The 23,511-nt window shown below is 51.8% G+C and overlaps 1 protein-coding gene across 4 annotated transcripts in view; it reads left to right on the forward strand.

Annotated features, from left to right (window-relative positions):
- Positions 1-22,392, forward strand: part of RBPMS2 (RNA binding protein, mRNA processing factor 2) — a 48,991-nt gene extending 26,599 nt beyond the window's left edge. The window contains exons 4-8 of one of the 4 annotated variants that reach the window (XR_014713277.1): positions 978-1,040; positions 2,978-3,128; positions 3,775-3,923; positions 8,049-8,202; positions 20,394-20,463. Coding sequence is in view for 2 of the 4 variants with exons in the window: in XM_084640923.1 (XP_084497049.1) it covers positions 978-1,040; positions 2,978-3,128; positions 3,775-3,923; positions 20,394-20,456 (426 nt within the window). In the remaining 2 variants the exon portion in view is untranslated. Of the gene's footprint in view, positions 1-977; positions 1,041-2,977; positions 3,129-3,774; positions 3,924-8,048; positions 8,203-20,393 lie in introns of all 4 variants that reach the window. The other 3 variants (XR_014713278.1, XM_084640923.1, XM_084640924.1) reach the window with 3 other exon arrangements.
- Positions 22,393-23,511: the final 1,119 nt, after the last annotated feature.

Genomic DNA, 23,511 nt, shown 5'->3' on the forward strand with positions numbered 1-23,511 from the left:
AGCTGTCACTCCAAGCTGACTGACATGTCCCTGCTGTCCTCTTACTGAGAGCTGTGCTTCTGTGTGAACAAAGCTGGCATGCAGTCCAGTGCAGCCCCCCTCCAATAATGCTGGGGAGGGGTAGCCACAGAACAACCCCAGTCACCTGCTTGGGAGGCAAGTGCTAGCAGGAAAGCCTAGTAACAGGAGGCAGAGCTGTGAAGCTGCCAACTCCAAGCCTCTTGGTGTAAATCCCTATGGATAACTGGGGCCCTCCTGCCCTAGGTACTGGGAGGTGTCACACCTCCCTACAGAGCTCCCTGGACTCCACAGTTGGGGGAGGCAGGGGGATGAAAGCTTAATCCATGACCTGAGCTGGCTGGCTGCATGGAAGTGGTGGTGCCCCTTCACAAAGGCTATATGTGGTATCCCCTCCCACCCCCAAGGCTTAAGCATGTGCTGCTCTTGCAGAGGTAGGGCAGTTTGCTGCCCCATGTCCATGCAGCTCTCTGAAGATGTGAAATGACCAAGTGAGAGAGGGGCTGGGATCTGACCCTTAACCCAGTGACTGCCCTGACAAAACTGTCCCCCAAACCCAGACAAGCTTGAACACCAGTTGGAACTGCAATTCAGACACTACTCCAAGGCCAGAGCTGGGGGTGACTGGATCTCAGGGCTCTTTGCCAGACACCACAGGGCTTTTGGTCCTGACTGGCCTAATGATCCATCGGCAAATTCCCATGGTGCTAACAGAGCAGCCCAGGCCAGAAGAAGCACATTGGAGGGTGGTGGGTGGGGAATGGAAGCATGGTATGAATCTTGGGCTTCTCTGAATTCTCTGCCTCTGCACAGATGCCTCTAAGATATGGGTTAGAGCAGCCACACTGGCCTCTTGCCACTCTCTGAATGCTGCAGGATTCTGGTCTGGCTGGGGCTGGCAGCTTGGGGAGGACTAGCATGGGAGGAGGCGCTTGGACCTAACCTGTTGTCTCCTCCAGCCAGTTGGTTTCGTTACCTTTGATAGCCGAGCTGGTGCTGAAGCAGCGAAGAATGCCTTAAATGTAAGTACCCATCCATGTCTCCAGCTGGGGCCTCATGTGGCTAACCAGCCCCAGTGTTCCTTGGGAGATCTGTAACCCCCACCTCTAGCAGCTGATGCTTAGTGCCACTTCTAACAAGGCAGCAAGGTACCTGGATGCTTGGCTTGTCAGCAGCATGTGAAGGATTCCCCACCCGTCAGCTATACCCTAAAGCAATGGAGGGCAAGGATCCGTACCTGCACTAGGACTTCAGCCTGGTCTAGAAACCAGCTATAGCCAATGCAATGCACTTCATCTGTTCAGAACTCCTCCACAGCTAGGTAACGCCTCTGGCATTATATTGTGAGCTGGGCAAAGCATATACTGGAAGCTTCCTTCTATTCACTGCCAGCTCGTCATCTCCCTTCCCCATCACACTTTTCTACTGAAGACTAAAGGCCTCCCATGTCTGGGTCTCTAGCTCTGAGGTGAAGGGTTTTCACTGCATGATCACAACAGCCTGCCTTATTCGTAACCATGTCTGAAATGAGACATTAACTGCAAAACCAGCTTGTAAGACTGTGCAGTGTAGGGTGGGGGTGGCATAAAACTTGGGTGAGTTCTGGTTCCCCTGGTTGTGGGACAGTCAAACAAGCAGAGGGTGAGCCTTCAGTTCATAGATTCCAGGGCCAGAAGAAGTCCCTGTGATCCTCTCATTGGACCTCTATAGCAATGGTCAGATTCCCCACAATTCCCTTTAAAGCTAGAAAAACGGCCAATCTTCTCTGGAGAAGCTGCTGCAATCCTTGAAGTTGTTCTAGTGAAAGTAATTAACCATCAGAAATGTACACCTTATTTCTGGTCTGAATTCATCTTGCTTCAACATCTAGTCATTGGGTCTCGTATCTTTAGTGGCTAGACTGAAGAGCCCATTACCAAATATTTATTCCAAATGTAGGAGCCTGTAGGCTGAGCTTGGTGATGCCTTTCATGCCCTAATTTGCAAATGAAGATGTGAGGACTACAGACCCCAGGTTCCCCATTGCTGGGTAGCAGTTTGCTACACCCATGTCGTGGCCCTGTCGGAGGAGGGCTGCCTTACTGATAGTGCTAAATGGCTAGGTGCTGTCAGGCAGGGAGGGTGACAAGTCAGTTCAGCAGAAAGTCTCATGGATAGAACTTCTGAATTCCCCCAGCACCTGGCTTACAACGGGCCCTGTAGGTCTGTGGGGATTTTTTTATGGCTTCATTTTCATCACCATGGCATCAGGTGTCTGCCAGGGACTAATGCGCTTGCTGGCTCAATACACTGAGCATTATCCTTGCTGGGATGTGATGAAGTGCACACCTGTCCAGCCATGTGTGCCCCCACCCATTACTTAGCATCCTGCCCCTAAGCCATCTAATAAAAACCTTGCTAAGGTGACAAGCCAGGCTATTGCATGTTGGGGAGCACATCTTGTCTCCCCCTACTTGAGCTGAGCAGCTGCTGCCTGTGGCTTGCTCAGGCTCACGCTCCTGTCTTTAGTGCAAGAAGTTTGCAGCCTTTTCCACACTAGTGCATCCCCACCCAGGTTTACCAGGAGTCTAGCCACACCCACTGCCAACAGGAGGAAATGCCAGTGTGGACAGGGCTCTCCAATCTCCAGCTCCATCAGATTTGCTTTGAGCAAAGCTCACCCACTCTCTGAAAGATAGTGCTGTGTGGGGCTTGGAAGTGTGCACATATGGACAGGACCAACACCAGATCAGCTGTTAGCAAGATGGAAAAATTCCCTAGTGCACAGAAAGTTGGAGAGTCAAGCAGTCCATTTCTGGTCTAGTGTTCCCTGGCCTCACCTCACTCTGCATAACTGGTTGTAGTCACAGGTTGGGCTCTGGTCCCTGGCTGGGGAGAGGTGACTAGTCACCTCTCATCTGAACCCACCTGGGGAATGGAATTTGCTTCAGTGCAAGACTCTGTGCTCCCCCTCCTGCAGGGCATCCGCTTCGACCCAGAGAACCCCCAGACCTTGCGGTTGGAGTTTGCCAAAGCCAACACCAAGATGGCAAAAAGCAAGCTGATGGCCACACCGAACCCCACCAACATCCACCCTGCCCTGGGCACACACTTCATCGCACGGGACCCCTGTGAGTAGCCACTGGGGCCGCATTGGGAAAGGAGGGGCTCTACAGTGAATCAGGAGTGGGCACTGCAGCTGCTTCCCTTGTTGCTGTCTAGGTGGCCATTAATGCCCACATCAGGCAGGAGCCTGGCCTCAGATGTGCAGTCACTGCTGGCTGTTGGGAGGGCACTGAAACTGGGGAGAGCAACTTGGTCCTTCACCCACAGCTGCAGCAGGGCCCACCTGTGGGCTTTGCTGGGGCAGCCTGATTCACATACAACAAGGGGTCACCAGGTATAGATAGTTCAGAGCACTCATGCTGCTATGGAGGCTGCCATGCTGTCAGGGTTAGCCCACCCCTACCCCCCAGGGCAGGAGAGGTGGCATCAGCACATCAAGCCATAACTTCCCTAAGCTTGATCACTGGTGGCTGAGCTGCACAGGGCTCTGGGTGCAAGGAGCTATTCAGGGCATGGAGGCAGAGGAGTGGCTCTCCAGAGGAACTCCAGTTTGGTTAGATCTCTCATCTCCCCTTGGGGGTGGTGGGTGGGGGGGGGACAGGGACTCTTGGAAGCAAAGCAGTGCTGAGCCTCAGTCTTACTGCTGCAGTCAGCTCTGTTCCCCATCAGCACACATCTCAAACACTGTCACTGCTGTTTCTAAACCTCTAGATGACCTGGCTGGAGCAGCTCTTATTCCGGCATCTCCAGAGGCATGGGCTCCCTACCCACTGTACACCACAGAGCTAACCCCTGCCATCCCCCATGCCGCGTTCACATACCCAGCTGCTGCTGCCGCCGCTGCTGCCCTTCACGCTCAGGTGAGTCCTGCCCAGCTGCCCTGCTCCAAGGGAAGCCCTCCTGCGCCTTCTGGAGAACCATTAACTTGGAGCCTTATTTGTTCCTTCTCTCTGTATGATTGGCTGGGCCATTGGCTTCTGCACCTTGATCCACCTACTGAGCAGGAGAGTGCATTCCTGTGCTGGTGCTCTAAGTGAACAGGCTTGCTGGGGGCCCTGACGAAAGCCCGAGTTCACCTGCCCCACAGGCGGTGAAAGCCCAGACACTTCTGGCACTGCAGGTTCAGTCTGCCTGGCTGCTGACAGCAGGGGAAGCCTGCCCTTGGGACTTGGCTGGCTGGCAGTACATCGAGCCAAGCAGAATCCTGTTCAGCAGGGCCGGTGGAAGGAAAGGCTGGCAGATCAGTGAGCTGTGCAATCTGCTTATGGAGGGGCCAGTCACAACTCTGTCGCCGAGGCTGAGGTCCATGTGTACATGAGACAGGGGTTCCACCTTCATGGCTCCTGAAAGGGAAGGTGTACTGCCAGATGGCTGCATGTACACAGCTCAATACAAGTTTAATTAAATTAGGTACCTGAGAGATTTGGCTTTGTTCTGAATGGTGCTTTTCAAACTTCTCATCGCTAAAACTAATGGGAACTTTGTGCATGGGCTGCATTTGAATCAACTCAGTAATAGCTAGGGAGTTAATTATTGGTTATGCTATAGGCTATAGACAAGGTCAGGTCAACAGCTCCGATGACCACTCCAATGTCAACCAATTCTTGCCCTTCTGTAGCTTTACTGGAAACAGGATCACTGCATGCAGGCATGAGGTAGACTGGTCGTGTGTCAGGACACTTCACTGGTAGATGACTCTGCCTACCTGTTACTGATCTCTGATGTTCTGTGCCCATGTGCTAGCTTGGGGAGCAGTGCTTGAAAGGCTCCATATGGCTCTGCTGCACCAGGGCAGCTCTAGAGGGGAACTGAGGCAGAAGCCTTGGAGCCCATAGGGAGCCTGGTCCTCAAGCCCCATGTCCTAGCTCCAGTCTCTGGCAAGGACCAGATTTACAAGCATGCAGCAGCTGCTTTGATAAAGCTTCACAACTGGAGCTTGCAGGCTGCTTTGGCATGCCCACAAATCTGCCCTTTCAAAGTTAAAATACAACTTAAGCCTGTTGCATCAGCTCCATAACCAAAAGCTGGTGGTATTATTTTTGGGCTCCTTGCTAAAGGTTAGTGTCTGCCAATGTCCTGTTTAAAATCAAAGGAATTCCAAGACCACCACACTAAAATGGAGCTCAAGTTGAGTTTGAATCCCTAAGGACAAACTACAAGAATGTTGTAATGGTCCCCAGACCAGTGACTGACCCCCCCCCCCGACCTGTTGAGAGTTGCACTGAAAACCCAATCCAAACACATTAAGGTTTTGGATGCTTCAGCTTCTGCCTGTGGTGATGCCCTGTGCAGGAGGAGGCATAAGAACCAATTGTAGCTTAAACAAGCTTTTAATTCTAATCTGGGACCCACAATGTGCTAACTTAAACCTAGCATGGCCTCACCATGGGGAGGCAGAGGAAGGAAGGTTCAGTGGCTAGAGCCCTGCCTGGTCCATGGAAGATCAGGGGGTCAATTCCTGCTCTGCCACAAACAGCCTTGTGTGACCTGAGCAAGTCACTGTGGCTCACTCACTTCCCCATCTGGAAGTGGGGATAACAGCCTGGCCCTGCCTCCCAGAGTGGAGCCACAGGGCTGTGAGGCCATAGAGGTACCAAGGATAGTTAACCTTGTCTGGGAGCCTCCACTGTGTATTGCTGCATCTTAATGTGTCTGGGTTCAGCTGATGTGCAACAAAGGGCCATGGTTAGTTGCTCTTGTTGTTGCCATGTAGTCCTGATATCCCTGCTTAAGGCATTGACGCATGCAGGCTTGTGTCCTGTATCCTATCCATCAGGACCCCTCAAAGACTGAACTAGGGAAAGACCATCTCTGCCCAGCCGGGCCTCTCTTTAGCCACTCTTTTTGGCACTCTGCTACATAGGTGAGAGGTCCAGCAGGCCAATAAGCTGCATAGGGCCAGAATGAGCAGTAGCCTACCCTTGCATTGACTGACAGTCGCTTGGTTGCTCAAGTCCCTGCACTGCTGTTAGAGATCTGAAGCACACATGCCCATCCTAAACAGGCAGGTAGTGACTTGGGATACTGCACTCTAGAATGACTAGGGCTCTACATAATGAGACTCCTTTATCAGGTTAGTCACCAAACCATGCCTCTCTATACAGCCCTAGGCTGCTGGGAGATGGCTAGAGGAAGGGTAAAATGTAATCACTGCAGCTGCTTCAAGAATGGCCTTGAAAGGGAAGGCCAGTTGGAAGCTTACCTGGACCAGAAGCCTCACCTACCCTTCCCTAGGACTTGAGCCAGAGGGGCACAGGCACTGACTTTCTTTTGTGCTGAGGGGTGCTCAACCCCAGGCCCTGCCCCCACTCCACCCATTCCCTGTGCATGCCATATCCTTGCTTCTCTCCCATCCCCCTCCTGCATGCTGCAAAACAGCCAATTGTAGGTGCAGGGAGGGGGAGGTGCTGATTGCAGGGAGCTGCTGGTAGGTGCTCAGCACCCACCATTTTTCCCCATGGGTGCTCCAACCCCAGAGCACCCACAGTCAGCACCTGTGCAGAGGGATATTAATGCACTTGCTTTACAAGATCAGCTCTGCCCATCTAGCTCATGAGAGTCACTCTAAAAGCTTTTTGGTTTGCTCCACTTCCAACAGGGCTGGTCTGTCTAGAGTTCCTCTTAGATGCCCTACAGGAAGCAGTATTCATTAGAGGTAAGCCCACGAGCAGGAGTTCTGCCCTAGGCAGTGCTGCCATGTTGTGCTGGGTGGCTGGGCAGATGGCACTAACTACAGTACAGCCCATGCAGCCAGAACAGTAATGGGTTAACTTCAAAACAGTAGAACTCTGTACAGCTCATCCACATGCCAGCAGCATTCACCTGGCCTTTCCCACTCCAGGGGCAGCAAGGGAAGAGAAGGAGTGTCTTGCCAAGGACTGGGTGGTTTGATCAGGTCTTCTCATTAAAGTAGCTTTGGGACAAATATCCTCTCCTGCAGCTCTGAGTCACTACCAGGTTTCTCCCCATGCTGTGATCTCTAGCTGGCATGTCCTCAGAGGCATTCCCGCACAGGTGCTCAATAAAAATGTATGGAGTTAAACATTACTTAGCTGCTGCCAGCGCTGAGCCACTTAATCCATAGGCAGGAGCCCTCTGCTGCAGAGGCCTGTCTGGGTGGGGCTGCAGGGTGGGGTGAGATTAGATTGAGGACTAGTTCTTGAATTGTGGATAAAATCTTTGCCAAGCAAGTGGCCTTCAAACCCTGTTCTCAATATGCAACAAAACAGACCACTGGCCAAGTCCTCCATCCACACTGGCTACGGTGGCTAGAGATGGCACTGTCCTCCTTGCTGTGATGCAGCATACAAGCACATGCACCGTTCCACAGGTTCATTGCTGCAGCTTCTCCTTCCCAGGAAATCGGGGTGAGCAAAAATGCTGGTCTGCCTGGATGGTCCCCTGCAGTGTGGGACCTGGTCCCCCTACACTGGGCATCAGCAGGTTCATAGCCTGTTGGAGGGACTCCTGTAACTCTTTGGGTCTCCTTGGCCTATGAACCCCTAACCAATTGTTAAACTACCCCAAGTAAAGCCAGACCTGTGACATGTAGCTCTTGTCTGGGCACATGGCTCATTTACCCATCCCTGAGGGACCCCATCCCCAGTGGTGCGGCAGCTGGAGAGGTGCGTACTGTTTGCCGCCTTGAATAGAACTCTAGGAGTGACTTAGTGTAATAGCTCCGGCCAAGCTTGCTCCATGGGATTGGTGCACATGTCTCCCACTCAGATGGCAAGGGGTGGTACAAGGCTGGTCCAGGGTGTCTAGTAGCACTGAAGCTTTCAGTAACCTGCTCATTGACTGTTTCCTGTCCCACCACCAATATCTCTGGGAGGGCCACAGCACAATGGGCTGGCATACTTGACTGCATACTGTGTGATGCTGCAAGCCTCTGCCACGGGGACTCCCACAGTGGACAATCACTGACTTAAATGATCCCGTCTGCCTTCCCTCCCTCTCTCAAATCCCTCCTTTGATGTCCCTAGTGAACGCCAGCCATGATGCCAGCGCAGGCTAGCCCTGAAGCTCAGAGCTGTCCCTGGAGATGGGACACCCTAGTGATGCCTAATTGCCGCTAGTGGAGTGGCTGTCCTACAGCTTCATTCCTAAGCATGATGGCCCCCACGTCTGGAAAGACTGGTAAGGTAACCATCTCTTCTCCAGGGTGCACAGCGGGATTTGCAAGCTTCTGCCCATCTCTGTAGCCCATATCTCCTTGGCGATCAGTGCATGGGCCTCACGCTACCCACCCACCAGAGCCTGGGGAATGAGATGCCAGGCATTCTTTCTAACCCACATCTCCAACTTGGCAGCACAACATGGCACCACAGCATGGCACCATCTTACATTGAACTTCTCCCCAACAAGCTAGGGTTTACTTAGCTCTGTCAGGGGCAAGGGGGCAGGAACCTCATTGAACCATGGCAGGGAAAACCTGCTACTTGGTGTCAAAGGAGTTCATCTCTCCCCGGCCACACCCTTGTCTCACTCATGTCACATGGTGGGGGAGGCGAGCAATGTGATGACGGAAGCACACAACTAAATTCTCTACTGTGCACGTTCGAGAACAGCACTTGTCAGGCACTTCCTTCCAGACTATCCGAAGGGGCTAGACCCAGCCCCACGACATCAGGTCTAACCTTCACCTTTCCTCCCCAGTTAGCACAAACAAAGCCCGCTCCTGCCTGGGGCTCAGCTCCTCTTGGCAGACTGCCGGTGTTGCCAGGAGGCAGCTCCAGAGAGCCCTAACTAATGTGGTGGTGGGGAGCTGCACAGAGCAGCACAGCAATGCACTCCCCAGTGCAGGGGGAAAACGTGGGGTCTGAAGAGGGGTCTTCACAGAAGAACATCTGTCACTGCAGTGATGCTCCACTCAAGCAGAGGGGTTAGAGGTGCCATGCAGGGACACTCTGGCTCTCCTGGCCCAAACTGCAATAGGGAGGAAGAGGTGCCAGGAGGCTCTTCCAGCTCCTGGAGCAAACTCTGAGTCAGTGTGGGGACCAGGACCCTTGCTTCCTGTGGCTTGGAACTTCTGTGGGCATGGCAGGTCAGTTTGCCCCATACCAACATGGCCTTTCATGTCTGGCTCGCACTAGAAGTGCAAGGTAAGGATCTGCTATAGCCCCTACCGTTGCAGGGTCAGTGTCGCTGCTGCAGCATCTTGCCTAGGATGGACCCTCTGCATGGGGGAGTGTGGGGCTCTTGTAATATCTGTAACTTGTTCAGTAAGCATTTACATTCCTGTGCCTGGCCCCTGGTGGCACAGCTCTCCCACAAGGGAGCACCTCATTGAGCTCAGAGCAGACACACTGGGTGAGCCAACCTGCTTCTAGCAGCTGGCTTCAGTGACTGAAGCCTTCTCCAGCTCCCCCATGCTCTACCCTGGCTTCTTTTAGCCGCCTTGTCCTGGCACACAGCTGCCTTGGCAGGCTCTGTATGTAGCAGAGACCAGAAATGAGCCAAAGTATTCCCCATGGACATGGATTGGATGCAGGTGGAGAGCGGCGCACAAGGGGATGTATTCTTCCAGCAGTGTAGCCTGTTGGTGGCTGGCGGCTGCAGCAGACACACTGCAGCCTCTGCATCCAGCTGCAGAGCTACCCAGTGACACATGCATGGCTTGCTGGTCAGCTCCCTTCCCCAAAGGGTTGCTGTCCCCCGAGTGAGCGGGAGGTGGGAAAGGGATTCCTCCATTCAACATTTGGCCCTCCAGATTTGGTGAGGAGGCAGCAGAACCTGAGGTTTTCCAGCAACTGGAGGCAGAGCCCATCGATGGAAGGGGAGGTCAGTGACTAGCTACATGCTTTCTCCCTCCCAGCTGGTATTTCTGCCTTGTCCAGGCTTAATGGGAGCAGGCTGCTCACTTGAGGGCTGGCATCGTGCCAGAACTGACAGTGGTGGCTGCATCTGTAGGGAGAAGCTGCAGCTGACTGTCCCAGCACTCTCCTTCCTGGTGACCTGCCAGAAGGTAGATGTCAGTGGGTTGGAGGGGCAGGGTAGGCAGGACAGATCCTGGGGGACTGCAGGTGATGTCTCTGGAGAGGAGCAGGTACTCAAATAGCTCTCCGGCTCCTGCTGGAGAGGAGTGATGAGAACCATTGTAGTGTTGCACAGGTGACTTCAGCTATGCTGTGTGGCTGGCTGGCAGAAAGGCCAAGTAGTGTGAGCACTGAGGTGGCCTCTAGCAATTGGTATTTTAGGGGAGCAGCTTCCAGGGCCATAGGACTGTTGGGGAGTCCTGGTCTGGAGGGCATCTAGGATGTTAAATGTCATCTGATTCTTTCCCAGCAGAGGAGAGCCTGGTGCTGGAGAACTTGTGTTGGCTTTGAGGGTCTGGTGCACAATTGTCCTTTTGACATGAGGTCCAGCTTGCTCCTCTGGAGAAGGTGGGGATTTCTGACTTTCTGGAGGGAATGCAGAGTGGCTCTATACTTGGCTGGGAGCCAACATCTAGTCCAACATAATGTCCTGCCTTTGCAAGTCCATAACATTCAGTTGTTACCTGCTCAGTAGGATGAGAGCACTTCAGGTTCCCATAGCTCGGTGCCCAAGTGGGATTGTCTGAAAACAGGCTTCGTTAGTTGCCTGATGCAGGCTAGGGACTCTCGGGTGCCTTCAGAATCTATTGAAAGGGGGGAAGCAGCTACTTCTCCGGCTACAACCAGCTTGCTCAGGCCTAGCTGAATCTCATTCTGACTCCCACCTGGGTATAGATGCCTTTTAAGGCACTATGTGGGTGAGGCCTGAAGGCTCATTGAAATGCCTCTCCTGAACAGCAAGCTGTGCCCCTACATGATCCTTCCAGGGCAGGCTTGGTAGGGAAGAAGCTCTCCTCACCCAGCTCCTTCCTGCCTCCCCAGAACCAAGGCTGCTAGGAAACTTGGGCATGTATAGCAGGTGGCAGACTAAGCTGTCTCCATGCTGCATGTGGCAGTTCTAATGCCAGACCGTTCTGGCCAAATGCTGCTGCTTACACCCCAGCCCTCTGGAACACCCTGGGAGCAGATGGGTGCAGTCAAGTGCCTGCTTAGTGGTGGGAGGGCTGACAGTACTTGGCTAGACCACCGTAGTGGGGGGCAGTCATTTCCTTGCATGGTCACATCTGCGTGACTTCCAATCTAGATTGCTCTGGCCCAATGGCAGGGAGGCAGTGTCAGCTGAAACCACTCCCCCAATCTCCTCTGTGGCAGAGGGCTCCCTTTGGCTCTTGCTGGGCTCAGCTGCCATCTCCTCTCCCTCTTGTGAAGACCTCTGCCTGCAGGGCAGGGTGGTGGCTGGCATGTTGACCTAGAGCCTGCTGGAAGTGCAGCTGCTAACAGCCAACGGCTGGCTCTCTTGGCAGCCGGACAGCACATTCCTGCCTGTGCCGTGCCGGGGACTCGGTGTCAGGGCTGCAGCTTTTCTGTCGAGGCACAATCTGAAGACTGATTCCTGCCAGAGGCTGCTAAGTCAAGTCTGACTCCAGGAGACTCCTCCAGAGCCATGCTGGGGGCTCTGAATTCATGCTAGTCCACCCTCACTCCCTCTGCACCATGCCCTGAATGCCAGACTAGCTGGCTAAGTCAGTCTTATTACTGGGCACAAGGGGCCTGAAGCTGACAGAGCTTGGATTTTTTTGGTTAGCAAACTTTAGTCCCCTAGAGGCTGCAATGGGTGCCTTTGATTAACCTGAACCTGCCTTTGAGAATTGCTAAACTAGCTCTAGTCCATGCAAGGTGGCAAGCAATGCAAAGGACAGTAACTAGCACCTCTCTGAGGTACAGGAGTGTAAGGGTATGTCTACACTGCAATTCAACCCATGGCTGGCCTGTGTCAGCTGACTCTAGCTCACAGGCTGCTTAACTGCAGTGTAGATGTTTTGGGCTCTAGGACCCTGTGAGGTGGGAGGGTCCCAGAGCTTGAGTGTTTACACTGCAATTAAACAGCTCCTTAACCCCAATCCTGGGAGCTGCATCACAGGCAGGCTGCAGGTGTTTAACTGCTGTGTAGGGAGACCCTAGGTGGCTGCCCTAAGCCAGTCTTCCTTTTGAGGGACTGTTTGCCCTTGGGGCTGAGTGGCAAGAGTCCTGCACAAAGAGCAGGTGGACTGGGTTAGCTCAGGTGACTGAACTCCCACAAACATTCCAATTTCTTCCTGCAGGCTGGAGCAAGTCTTCAAACTTCCTAATATTTCCATGGTCAGAAATCCAGGGACCAGCCTGGCTGGGTTGGAGAGCAGTGGTGTGACTGGGTCCTCTTAGCTCAGCCTCCTGGCTTTTTACATGTTAACATTACAGCTCCCAGATGACTTGAAGTGTCAAACTACAGCTTGGGTCACTGTCTACTACCAAGGAGTAAAGCCTCCCTGTGAGCAGAAGGACAAGGGGGGAGGGACTCGAATCCTTGTACTCTGCAACGCAGGGGAAGCACTTGGAGCTGCTGCAAGTGATGTGCTGGTTGCTGGCTCATGAGCTGTTGGGTAGTAGATTCTCTACCACCTCTGCTGATACAGCCCTGTGCCCTTGGAGAAGACCCTGAAAACTCTCCCTGCTGATGTTCTGAAGTGGCAAGTAGCTGTGGTGTGCAAAGCAAGCTTGAGGGAACACTGGTCTTTGTGCTCAGACAAGAGATGAAGAGCTGAGTGCATGAAATGCTCTCCACTAAATCTCATGCAGAAACCCTTTTGGGGCAAAGAAGCAGCAAAAGCTTCCACCTGAGATGAGATCCCATTGTACTAGGTCCTGTGCAGACATAGGAATATGTGGTCCCTGTCCTGAAGCTCTCCCAGTATGAGTTGGGTGGGCTTGCAGAGGAAGACTCCACAAAGCTCCTGTATGGCTTTTTGTTGTTGGAATCCTCTCTCCCAATGGCCATGGTGTGAACAAACAAATCCAAAAACCCATCATTCACTCTCCTATCCAGTCCATTAGGACCTGAGCCAGCACTGGGGGATGAACAAGTGCCAAAAGACATTCTAGACAAGAGAATCCCAGCTGGATTTGTCAGATGCCTAGTTGTGAAGGGCTACCTCCTGAAGTAGACTCATCTAAGTCCCATGGCAGGCTCTTTGCCTTGTTCCAGTAAGCAGCTCACCCTTTGGACTCTGCATTGGTGTGTCTGAAGTCTCTCTAGAACCTGATCTGATGTGACTCTAGAGATGACTGAGACTGCAGCATTGCTTTGCTGCCTTCAGGAAACTCCTTTATCCAGTCTAGCCTCCCACCACTGGCTCAGGTGTGGTCTGAATTTTTCCTCCTTTCAGCTGTACATCTGACTAGAGCAGTGGCTTGGATACACTTGTAGGTCCCTGAATCTGCTGTCACAACTCCTCCATTTGCACTTCCATTTCCTACAATGGCAGAAATGGTAATACCATTTTCTACCTCCCTGGCTTCAGTAAGCTTCCCTGGGAACTGACAGTGTCCCTCCAGGAAAGGAGTCTGCCTCAGACTGCCCACTGGGCTGCGGCCCTCCAGATTCTAAGTGGTCAGCCTGTCTGGCCTTTACACATGAAGATGGCATGAGCATCCTTGCTGTATGTCTCTGTTCTAACCACAGCCCAAGAAACAACCTGAGGTGTTCCTCATGGAGGTTCCTACAGCCTTCCCCACTCCAAACAGGGGAGCTAGACTTCATCAATTCCATCTTGGAGGCAGGTGCAGGCAGTGGTGGCATCTTTTCGCCTGGCCAGGAGGGGGCTAGTAGGTGCTCAGCATACACTGCTCCCCGGGCTAAAGCTGGTGTCTCTTCCAGTCCAGTAGTAACACTTGGTTTCAAAAGCCCATCCAGTACTATGGGGGGGGGGGACCCTGCTCAGGGCAGCACAAAGTACCTGATCAAATCCCTTGGAGTAGGGGCAGGTTGTTAGTTGTCAAACTGTGTACTGCACAGGGAGTCAGTTTTTCCCCCACATTGAAATCCCATTGGGTAATGGCTGCCTTCTGCCAGCTTCTTGGAGACCTTTTCTTACATATGCTGATTTTTTTGGGGTACAACTCCCCAAATGACTCCTGGCTGATGCCACATCAGACTGCCCTGCCCAGCAGGATGCTTGGTGTGAGCCTCTGGGCAGCAGGCAAGGAGGCAGATGTCCCCAGTGCTGTGCAGGCAATGTGGGGTTTAAACCCTGAACTGGTGGATGTGTAAATGAAAAGATGGCTTCTGGGGCAGGAAAGGGGAGTAAGTAGAATGGCAGGAAAGGACAGCCCAGCAGGAAGAAGTAGAAGACTGTTCACACCACAGCCTGTAGCCACACTTCTAACTGGCTGAAACCCATCTACTTTGTACAGAACCTGGGTTTGAATTGTGGCCCCCGGCTGGGCCCACTTAAGTGGTTTTGAGGTGCTTTAAGTCAGGCAACGTGTGTGTGTGGATGCTGGGAAGAGTTAGGGGTGAAACCTGGGTAAGAGCCCAGGTTACTTCTGCAGTGAGGACACCCTACTCTCTGCTGGAGACTAAACAAGGGCTAGATTTTTTTTTTTTGGACCCCCCCCCCTTGGCAGGGATTGCAGCCTTGTGTACTTTGTGCTTGGTTGCTGCAGCTTGGTTTTACAAGAGCCGTCTCCTTGGTCCTGTGCAAAGGAGGCTTAGCTCTGGGGCTGGAGCCTCTCTGCAGCAGAGGCTGCCTGCCAGTGTTAAAGAGCAATACACCGCTCTGTAAATGGGGATTTTCCATTCCTGGTCAGCTGGGCAGGATGGAAGAAACTAATTCCAGATGGTGTGGGGGAGGGACAGAGGACATGGAGTATGGGAAATTTGTATGAACTCTAGCTGTCCCTGTGTATGGAGGGACATTTGGGGGAGGAGGACTTTGAAATGTGACCATCATAGTAACTGGGAAGGAGCAGCAGTGACTGGCCCTAATCTGAATCTGTAATTGGGTTCAATACCTGTGGCTCACAGGGCTTTCCTCTCCCTGGGGCAGTGGGACCAGGAGAGGGCTACTCAAAGGGAGAGGATAAGCACAAGGGGGAATTGCCCCAGGTGACGGCTCCAGGAAGTTAGGCCCTTGTGGCTTACCACAGCAGAACCAGCTCCTCCTGAAGAGGATGGGCATTATGGTCTCTAAAGTTACATCTATCCTGCATTGTAAACCAGGTCTGTGGGACATGGGCTTGGATACACCTGGGTTTCCAACTGCTGGACCTAGGTGTTTCTACTGTGCCAACACAACCATACTGCACAACTCAGGCCTTCTGACTCAGGTCTGCTGCTTGAGCTGCATCCATAGTGCAGAATGATGGGTCTTAGAGCCCAGGTCCTGCTGTGACTCGGGCCTGTTCCATAGCAGGGTCCTGAGTGCTTACGGATGTGAATCTCACTTTGTGTGGACTGAAGGGGTGGGGTGGGCTCAAACTTGATTCAAGCCCAGGCTTGGTGTGCGGTGTAGACTGTCCCTAGTGGGCTGAGGCTTGGAGTTCTAATTCCAGTTCTGACTTGCTGTGGCCTTTGTCCTCTCGCTGGTACCATGGGGGCAGTGCCAGAGACACCCATTTATTTTCTAGCTGAAACTCACTCCCCACTGTCCTTTGGCAATGTCACTTAAGCCAGATCCCCTGGCTGGAGGGGCTCCGCATCCAGTCAAGACCCTATGGTAGGTTGAAGGGGATAAGAGGGGAGACCCTACCATTATACAACCCAGCAGTGCATGACATGGCTTCTACATGCCCTGGGCTGGTGAGCTTCCTGCAGCCTGGGAGGGACTGGAGGGTTCAGGCTTTGTAACTTTCACCTGTAGTCCAGGAGCCAGGTCTGAGTGGCTGCCATATTGTGGATGCCAGTTAGCCTTAAAATGAATAAATGGGCGCAACATGAAGTGACCTGAGTGCTAATGACAGGTGGGAACAGAGGCTTTGATTTCAAACTCATTGGGGCAGAGCCGGTCCTGCTGTATGTTTGAAGCACCATGCATGTGACTGGCATAAGTCCACTTGGAACTGGACTCATCAGTAGTTTCAAAGGGGGCTAGAGACTAACAGCCATTAGCCTCAGTGATCCCACTAGGCTAGATTGGGGGCAGGGCTTTCCCTCCACCTCTGCTGTTCCTGTCCTGTAAACCCACAGCACCCCAGTCTCTGGCTGTCAGTCCAGCCCCTGAACTCTCAGACATTGTGATCATAGCAATTCTATAGCTGACAATCTCAGCTTGTTTTAGCTACCATAAAATGTAACTCAGTCCAGGACCGTGTGGCTGCCTGCAGTAGCTCAAGTCCACTTCCATTGCATCTCCTGGGAGTGATTTTTCTCTTCTTAAAAGAAGGCTGTAGGTGTTACGGCTCAGTCAATGCAGAACGCCCTGTCTTACAAGGCTGTGGAATTCTTGGCCCAATCTCAGAAAACCCCAGACATCCCATCTCCCTGATAGGCCAAATGAGTCCCAGATCCCAATGCTGGGAAGGCTTGGTTCTGAACTGCCCTTCTTGGGCTCAAATGCAGCTTGGGTCTGCTCACCCTACCCCAGCCTGTACCAACCTTTAAGCTTGAAAGGCTGTTCCTGACTGACCCAATTTCTGCCAAGTAGGGTTGGGAGTTAGGCAGCAAACGAGTGTCAAAGGAAAGAAACGGCATAAAGACACAGCTGAGCCCCTTGGCTCCTCTGATGAGGAGGTCCTCCACCTGTAAGAGGACTGTGCCCAGAACACCTAAGCCACAGGGTGGAAGACTCCTCCAGCTTTCTTTCGATCTAGCTAGAAGATGCAATATGCTCAGTTCCTATCTAAGCAGGGGTCTGTCAGCCGGCCCAGCTGTAAACCCCTCCCACCAAGGACACTTCCAGCACAGCCTCTGAATGGCATTTTTCTGCAGCAGTCCACTGGATGGTTGGAAAGGAGCTAATCATTAGGAATCCAGTGTCCTATCTGCACAGTAGGACTTGCTGTACACATGGGACTCGGGCTGTCTTGGAATCTACTTTAAGAAGAACTGAGTCTGTCCCATGAACAGCTTGCTGCTTTTGTGGAGAGGCCACAGCACAGGGCAGGTTTATTGTCTATACCACTACCAGGCCTGGGCCCTCAAAACAACCTCCAGGAAGGCCTGTGCAGTTGGATCAGCAGGATGGAGGCAGCTGGCTTTCCAGCCCGTGGGTTGGAAAATCCGCAGTTATCTTTATCCACCTGCAGCCAGCCTCGTTCTCCCAGCATGCCAACACCCTCCTAGTGCCCAGAGGTGCACAGCCTCTGCTTGCAGAGCTTTCATTGAACATAGACTAGCTTTCTTGATGTACTTCCTGTGGCATCCCCCCACCTGGCCAGCCTAGTGACTAATACAAACCACTGCTTTCTAGCACGCCTGTTGCAAGCAGTTGGCTGTAAGGGGTTATCTGGGAGTAACTGTTAACCCCTCACAAGCTGCAGCTACAGCTCTAAACTTCAAGCAAGAGCCCCCCACTCACTCTTCAGACTGTCTGGAGGTAGAACTTTATTGCAGACTCTTCCAAGGTAACTTCTCCTAGTGGTGTCAGCCTAGAGCCTCTCCCACAGGGAAGGTGTCATTGGCCAGCAGCCTGGACACAGTCATCTTTCTGTACCTCTGCTGCCATTCTCAGCCTAATGCAATAAGAGGCCCTTGGCACTGACGCTTGGTCAGTGGTGAGGCTGGTACCTTGCAGGGCTATGCAGTGCCAGCTGTCAGCAAGTGAATGAGCATTTAACTAAAACATGGAGGGATATGGTGCTGCCCTTTAATGGAGGGATCAGAAGGTAAGGGACCTTCTGCTAACCTGAGCTAAATCAGGCTTTCTAGCTTTGTAGTGGCCTGTGCAGTCTCTTGGCTCTTCATCAGCCAGGATTCTTGCCTCATTTCCCCCAGTGGAGCTGGGATTATCTAGTGACTTTCTTCTGAGAGCTTCCCCATTCAGTCGCACAGCCCTTCAGCTCTAGGGCCTGTGTACACTTGGCTTAGGTATGTGGCCTCTCTGAGGACAGGCTTAGAGATGACCAGCCCAAGGCGGTGGGGCAGGTCACCCTTGAAGCACAGGGAATGTTTTTGCTTTCCCTATTTGCTGCATCCTGGTAATGCCTCCCCACTTCTGACTGCTCCCAGGATTCTGGGAGCACCCCCATTCTCTAGGGCTGACACCACTAGGCTGGTGCTACAGAGCATCCCCCTGCTGGGCAGAAGCTCTGGGATATCAGGTCTTGATATTGGCCAATGCTCCCAATCCTCTGAGTAGCAGCTATCCACCAGTGGCAGTCATGGCTGTTCCAGACCACCCCTCCTTGCTCTATGGACATGTGAAATTCAATCACAAGCACCTCTGAGTCTTAGTGATGCTTCTCCATACACCAGCAGCCTCTTCACTGGGTCAAATACCCCAGCTAGCAGGCTGGATGACAATAGTTGGCCAGATGCCTGTTCTACCCATCTTATTTCCATTTGCTTTTTATTCCAGCAAAAGCTTCCTCACCTGGCCTCCCAGCTGTACCGAGCCAGTGATTGGGAGTGGGGTTGCAGTGCTGGGTCTGGCCCACTTAGTGAAGGGGAAAGCAACAAGTGGGCCCTGTGACTCAGCTGTGCCAAGCTGGGCATGTCCCCATCTTGTACCAGCTGTTTGCTCAGGTTGATGGAGTCAGGCTTGTCCTTCAGGTTTCTCTCCTGGGGGCAGGATTGCAGGTCCTTGTGAAGCAGATGTATGGGCATGCATTGCCATAGAGAAGGGGGACTTCACAGGAAGCAGAGATGCCGTAGCAGGTGACCTACGGGTTCCAATCACCAGTATAATTACTGTGATGTACCCTGCTGGGGTAGTCTTAAATGTCAAATGGCTTGATGTCCCCCAGCACCCTTGCTGGTGGCTCAGGTGTCTCCTGACCAGTCAGTGTTGCTCCTCTTGCTGAGGGGATTTGCAAGCGATAGGGAGTCCTCCATGTGCTAGGGCTAGCTGTGTGGGGGAGGATGGGGATGTAGGAGCTAGCTGCCTCTGGCCAGGCCCAGGCAGGGAGGCTGAAGCCATGTTCTCTGAAAGGTAGCACACAGCACTGCCAGCATCCCCCGTAGGGGATGCAGTGCTGCTGGATTGTGGATGAGATGTAAGGCTATGGTCCTGAGTTGGTCTGGACACTAAAGATCCTATGCCAGGGCATGAGACCTGGTGGTGTAGGTATATTCTCTCCCCCCAACACATACACACCCTATTTGGGGGACAGAATGGTTATGGCCTGTGACTTCCTTCCACTGAATACCCCAAGATCCCTTCCCTAATGCTAACCAGGGCTGCTGGGCATTGGTACTCTGCCTCCTTCCACCCAAAGTACTTAATTGAAAGTTTGAGTCAGTGAGAATTTGTGACTAACTTGAGGTCATAGCTCTATCTAGATAATCATAGGGAAACCCCCTTCCCCTCCCCCCCAGCTTCCTCATGAGTTGCAATGTTAGACACTTCCTGTACAGCTGGAACTCAGCAGGCCAACTTGAGAAGCTTTCTACCCCTGAACTCTCTAGCCTGTGTATCTTGTAACAACCTGTGGGTCCCCTCATGAGTCTGTCTTTCTGCTATCCGATGTACTTGCCCTTAACAGTGACTCCATGGGTGATCTTTTCAGAGGCATGCATGGCAGTCAGCTGGTGGCTCCCTCTTCCTTCACAGGAAGTCTTTCTCCCTAGCTCCATTGGGAGAAGTGTGTGGTGTGAAAGAACCCCCTCGCTCTAATAGGGTTGGAGAAGTGCCACACTTCCCAAGCCCCCAGGTAAACAATTGCCAGGTCTCATGGTATACAGGCCTAGAAAGACACTGTTATGGTTGGGGTCTTAGACTCCAATCTGAGTGGTGTGAACACGAGTACTCTGGCTAATGATTCATCAGTGTGTTAAGACAAGGATTATGATGCTGCAGGTCTGACAGGCCGGCTATTGTGGGCTTCTCCTGAGATGGCTTCTAACAAGCCTGAATGCCAAACTATGCTCCTGTTGTATTGATATACTGGCAATGCTAGCCTGTGTGCTCTTGGTAGGGGGCAGCTAAATTCGTCCAAATCCAGACAACTTCCAGATCTTGGGTGCACTCCATATTGGCCCCATTCCTAAAGCCAAATCTTAGGTCCTAAATGGAGGAAGAGGCTTCCTTCGGCTAAAGAGCATAAAGGGGGAATAGGAGTCTCCTGACTCTTATCTCACAGTTACTTAAGCTCAACTGTGCAAGAACCCTTTGTGGTGCTGGGGTCTGGATTTCAGCATGCAGTCCAATGGTAGCCTGGAGCAGCAGGCCCTCCTGAGGGATAGCATCCAGGTATTGGTCTAGAGGCCCCTCCCCCCATACTGGGTGGAACTGCCCCTCTGTGGCACGAAGGGGTGTGCAATTCCTAGTCTCTGTGTTAGCGACGTTATCACAGTAACGGAATGGCTTTCTCTTTCAGATGCGCTGGTATCCTCCCTCCGAAGCTACCCAGCAAGGATGGAAGTCTCGTCAGTTTTGTTAGTTCTTCAGTAAGTATGTCTGCTTGGAAGTGGGCCTAGGCCAGTGCTGTGGGGACAGTGCTGCAATCTGTTCTGGGTCCTTGCATTCCTGGCCTCTGGGCTGCATGAAAATCTGGCCTGGCCTTGAAGTGCTGCCTTGAGTGGGACTTGTGTATATATCATTGTGGGGGTGTGGAGGGAAGTCTCTCTCATCCAGGCAGAGAGTGGCAAGCATTCTCAATAGCCCACACATCGTCATCTACTGCATTCTGCTTAGGTGATGCAGGGACTGGAGTAGCAGAATTTCCCCTTTTTTTGTCTTCCTCTACTAACTGTGTGAGTTCTGGGGCCCTCTTGTTCCCAGCAGCTGATGTGACTCCGACCCAAAGACTGCATAGGAAACTTTGGCCAAATTAATGCTAAACGTTGGCCTGGGTGTGTTGCATTAAGGGTCTGAATGTCAGATCTGTTCACTCAGATTGCCGCTGGCATGGAGAATCATTAAAGGGAATGAAGAGTAAGTGTGTAAAAACTGAAGATCCTGGTAGTAAACGTTGAGTCCCAACTTTACCACCTGAGCAGGAAGGAGGCAGCCTGTCACCTGCTGTGTCCTATGGTGAGGGTGAACACATATCTGCCCCGCAGGTAATCTCAATGGCCTGGTAAATGAATTAAGAGCAATGCTCAGTGTGCCCTGTCTCTTATGTTCCAGAGTGTCTATTCTTGGCTTGTTCCCTTCTTTGTCTCTCCATGGAACGATGTGCCAGGGATGAAGTAATGGATCCATCAAAATCCATTTTGGTTTGTGGACACTCCGCAGTAACCTCACATTTCTCCTGGTATGGAGTTGTGGGCTTCCCTGTTAGACTGTGAATATATCCATACCCACCCAGCTCAGTGGACTGCATTCTGCCTGTCCTCTCCCCCGCTTCCCCTCCCAACAGATTCCCAGACTGAGTTTCTCCTTCCTGTGCCACTGAAGCCTAGATGGAGGGACTCAATCCTGGTGGTAACAGACGGGTTCATCCCTACCAAGACACTGGTGCCAAATGAGGCCTAGCTGTACAGAGCAATACCCAGGCTGCCTTGCCCTCAACTTTATGCAGCTCTGCTGAAGGAAATGAAAGACAATCAGTTTTGCATGTTTTCTGGCATGAATTTAAAACACTTAACTTTGTGTATGTGTGAGTGTGTAAGTTTGTTCTAGCATTTGTGTAACTGTAGCAACAGGTCTTGGCCTAACTCTTGATATAGCAAGGTTCTTCATCTTGCTTCTGTGAAGACTTGGCTTTCAAAAATACTATCCTTGTCTCACCCCTACTTGTCCACCTCCCCAGCCCTGCATTCTCCAGTCTGACCAGAAGATTTGAAAAATGTTTGTTTAGAGTACAATGCACTGGGTTTCTTTTCTTGTCCGGTCTCTTCTTGTTTTTAAAGTCAGGTTTATCTTTTTTTTTCCCCCTCAGACTTTATATAGAACAGCTGTAAAATATCTAACTTTTTTCTTCCCTCCCCTGCCCCCCCATCCTTCTGATTGGAGAGATTCCAGTGTTGCCAAATCAGCTATCCTTATGGGAGTTCAGAACAAAAAGTACGAGTATTTTTGTACCATCTGTAATAAGGAAATATTTATGCATCATAAAGAATTTTTGTGTGTTTTTTGTGTGCAATTAAAGAGAAACTGTAATCCGGTAAGATAAGTTAATGTTTAGTTAAAAGCTTGAAAGAAAAGTTTTTTCTGTAACAATGATTCCGTCAGGCGTAGTAAATGAGAAACTGTGCAATTTTTGTTTTTTTATTTTAGCATCTTATTGCTTGGTATTGAAGTGCTTAAGTATTCTATACAACCATGGCTGTCTTGCTTGTATTAAGACTTCTGAGAATAAGTTGCTATAGAATTGCTGATCCTATGAGAATGTGAAACTGGATAATATATGAAATGCAAAAAATATACCCAGAGGCTGCTGTGACTCTTTTCTGTTGTCTGTGGTGTATTTTCTTCTGAGCACCAGAAATCTCAAAGCACCTCAGCTTGAGAAGAGCCCTGCATCACCCCAGGAGGCAGGTCTGTCATATGCCCGTCATAGGTAAGAAAAGGGAGGCAACAGGGTCGAGTGACCTTTCTAAAGTCACAGAGCAAGTCGGTGGCAGAACACAGGCATTCTGGTAGAAATGTACAAACTTTCTCACTCACATAGTAGAAAGTGCTTGGGTTGGCTTGCAAACTCAAACAGGCACCAACTTGACTTTTTTTTTTCCTCTGAAAAGTCAAACTTACCAGCCCTAAAATGACTCTCTCCCCTCTACAAGCTAGGAACCTCTAGTGTCTGTCACCTTAAGTGTCTTCTGGCTCTTGTGATCACATGTTGGTGTGACCTCCCTTTTAGCAGAAATCCTCCAGCCTGCCCCTCCTAGTGAAATTCAGCATGTGGTGTGTCAAGGCAAGGGCACTGAGTGGGCACCTTTCTACCCACGCTGGGGTGCCAAAGCTGATGTCTACAAAGGATCATGACCCTGCTCAGTCAGTGACTTGTTCCTTCACTCTCAACAGCTACTTGAGCTTCACCCCGTGTCTGAGCCTGCCTGGATGGAGATACTTCACCTTACCATGTGCATTGTCTTCACAGCCCTAAGAGGGCTGTGATCAGCTATGTATACAGTGTGGCTTTTCCTAGGCCACAGGGGCTTCCTTGTTCTCTAGGCTCTTCCCCTCTGGTTTTGCAGGAGCAGCACCCTGTGTGGATGCTTCAGGCCCCTGACTTCTAGCTGGCGGGGGGGGGCTTCTTTCCCAGTCATTTAACATGCAAGAGGCTCTTGCAATACCTTCCTCTGAAGAGGTGGGATGGTGGCATGTCTGCATGATGTGCTGCCTTTACACTCCCTCTATGCCTGTGGAATAAGTGCCATGAAACTTATAAGGGGAGAGTTGAGGCAGTGACTTCTGCAAAGTAAAACAAACTGGCAACCTGCATTCAATAGGCCCTGGTGTGCAAGTGTAAAGTGCAGGCCTCATTGAATGTCACCATGTACCCCTGACCAGGTCTTGCATAGAAGCACTGGCTGAGACCTTTCTTTTTG

Source organism: Lepidochelys olivacea (assembly GCF_965140295.1).
Source record: "Lepidochelys olivacea isolate rLepOli2 genome assembly, chromosome: 10".
Lineage (NCBI taxonomy): Eukaryota > Metazoa > Chordata > Testudines > Cheloniidae > Lepidochelys > Lepidochelys olivacea.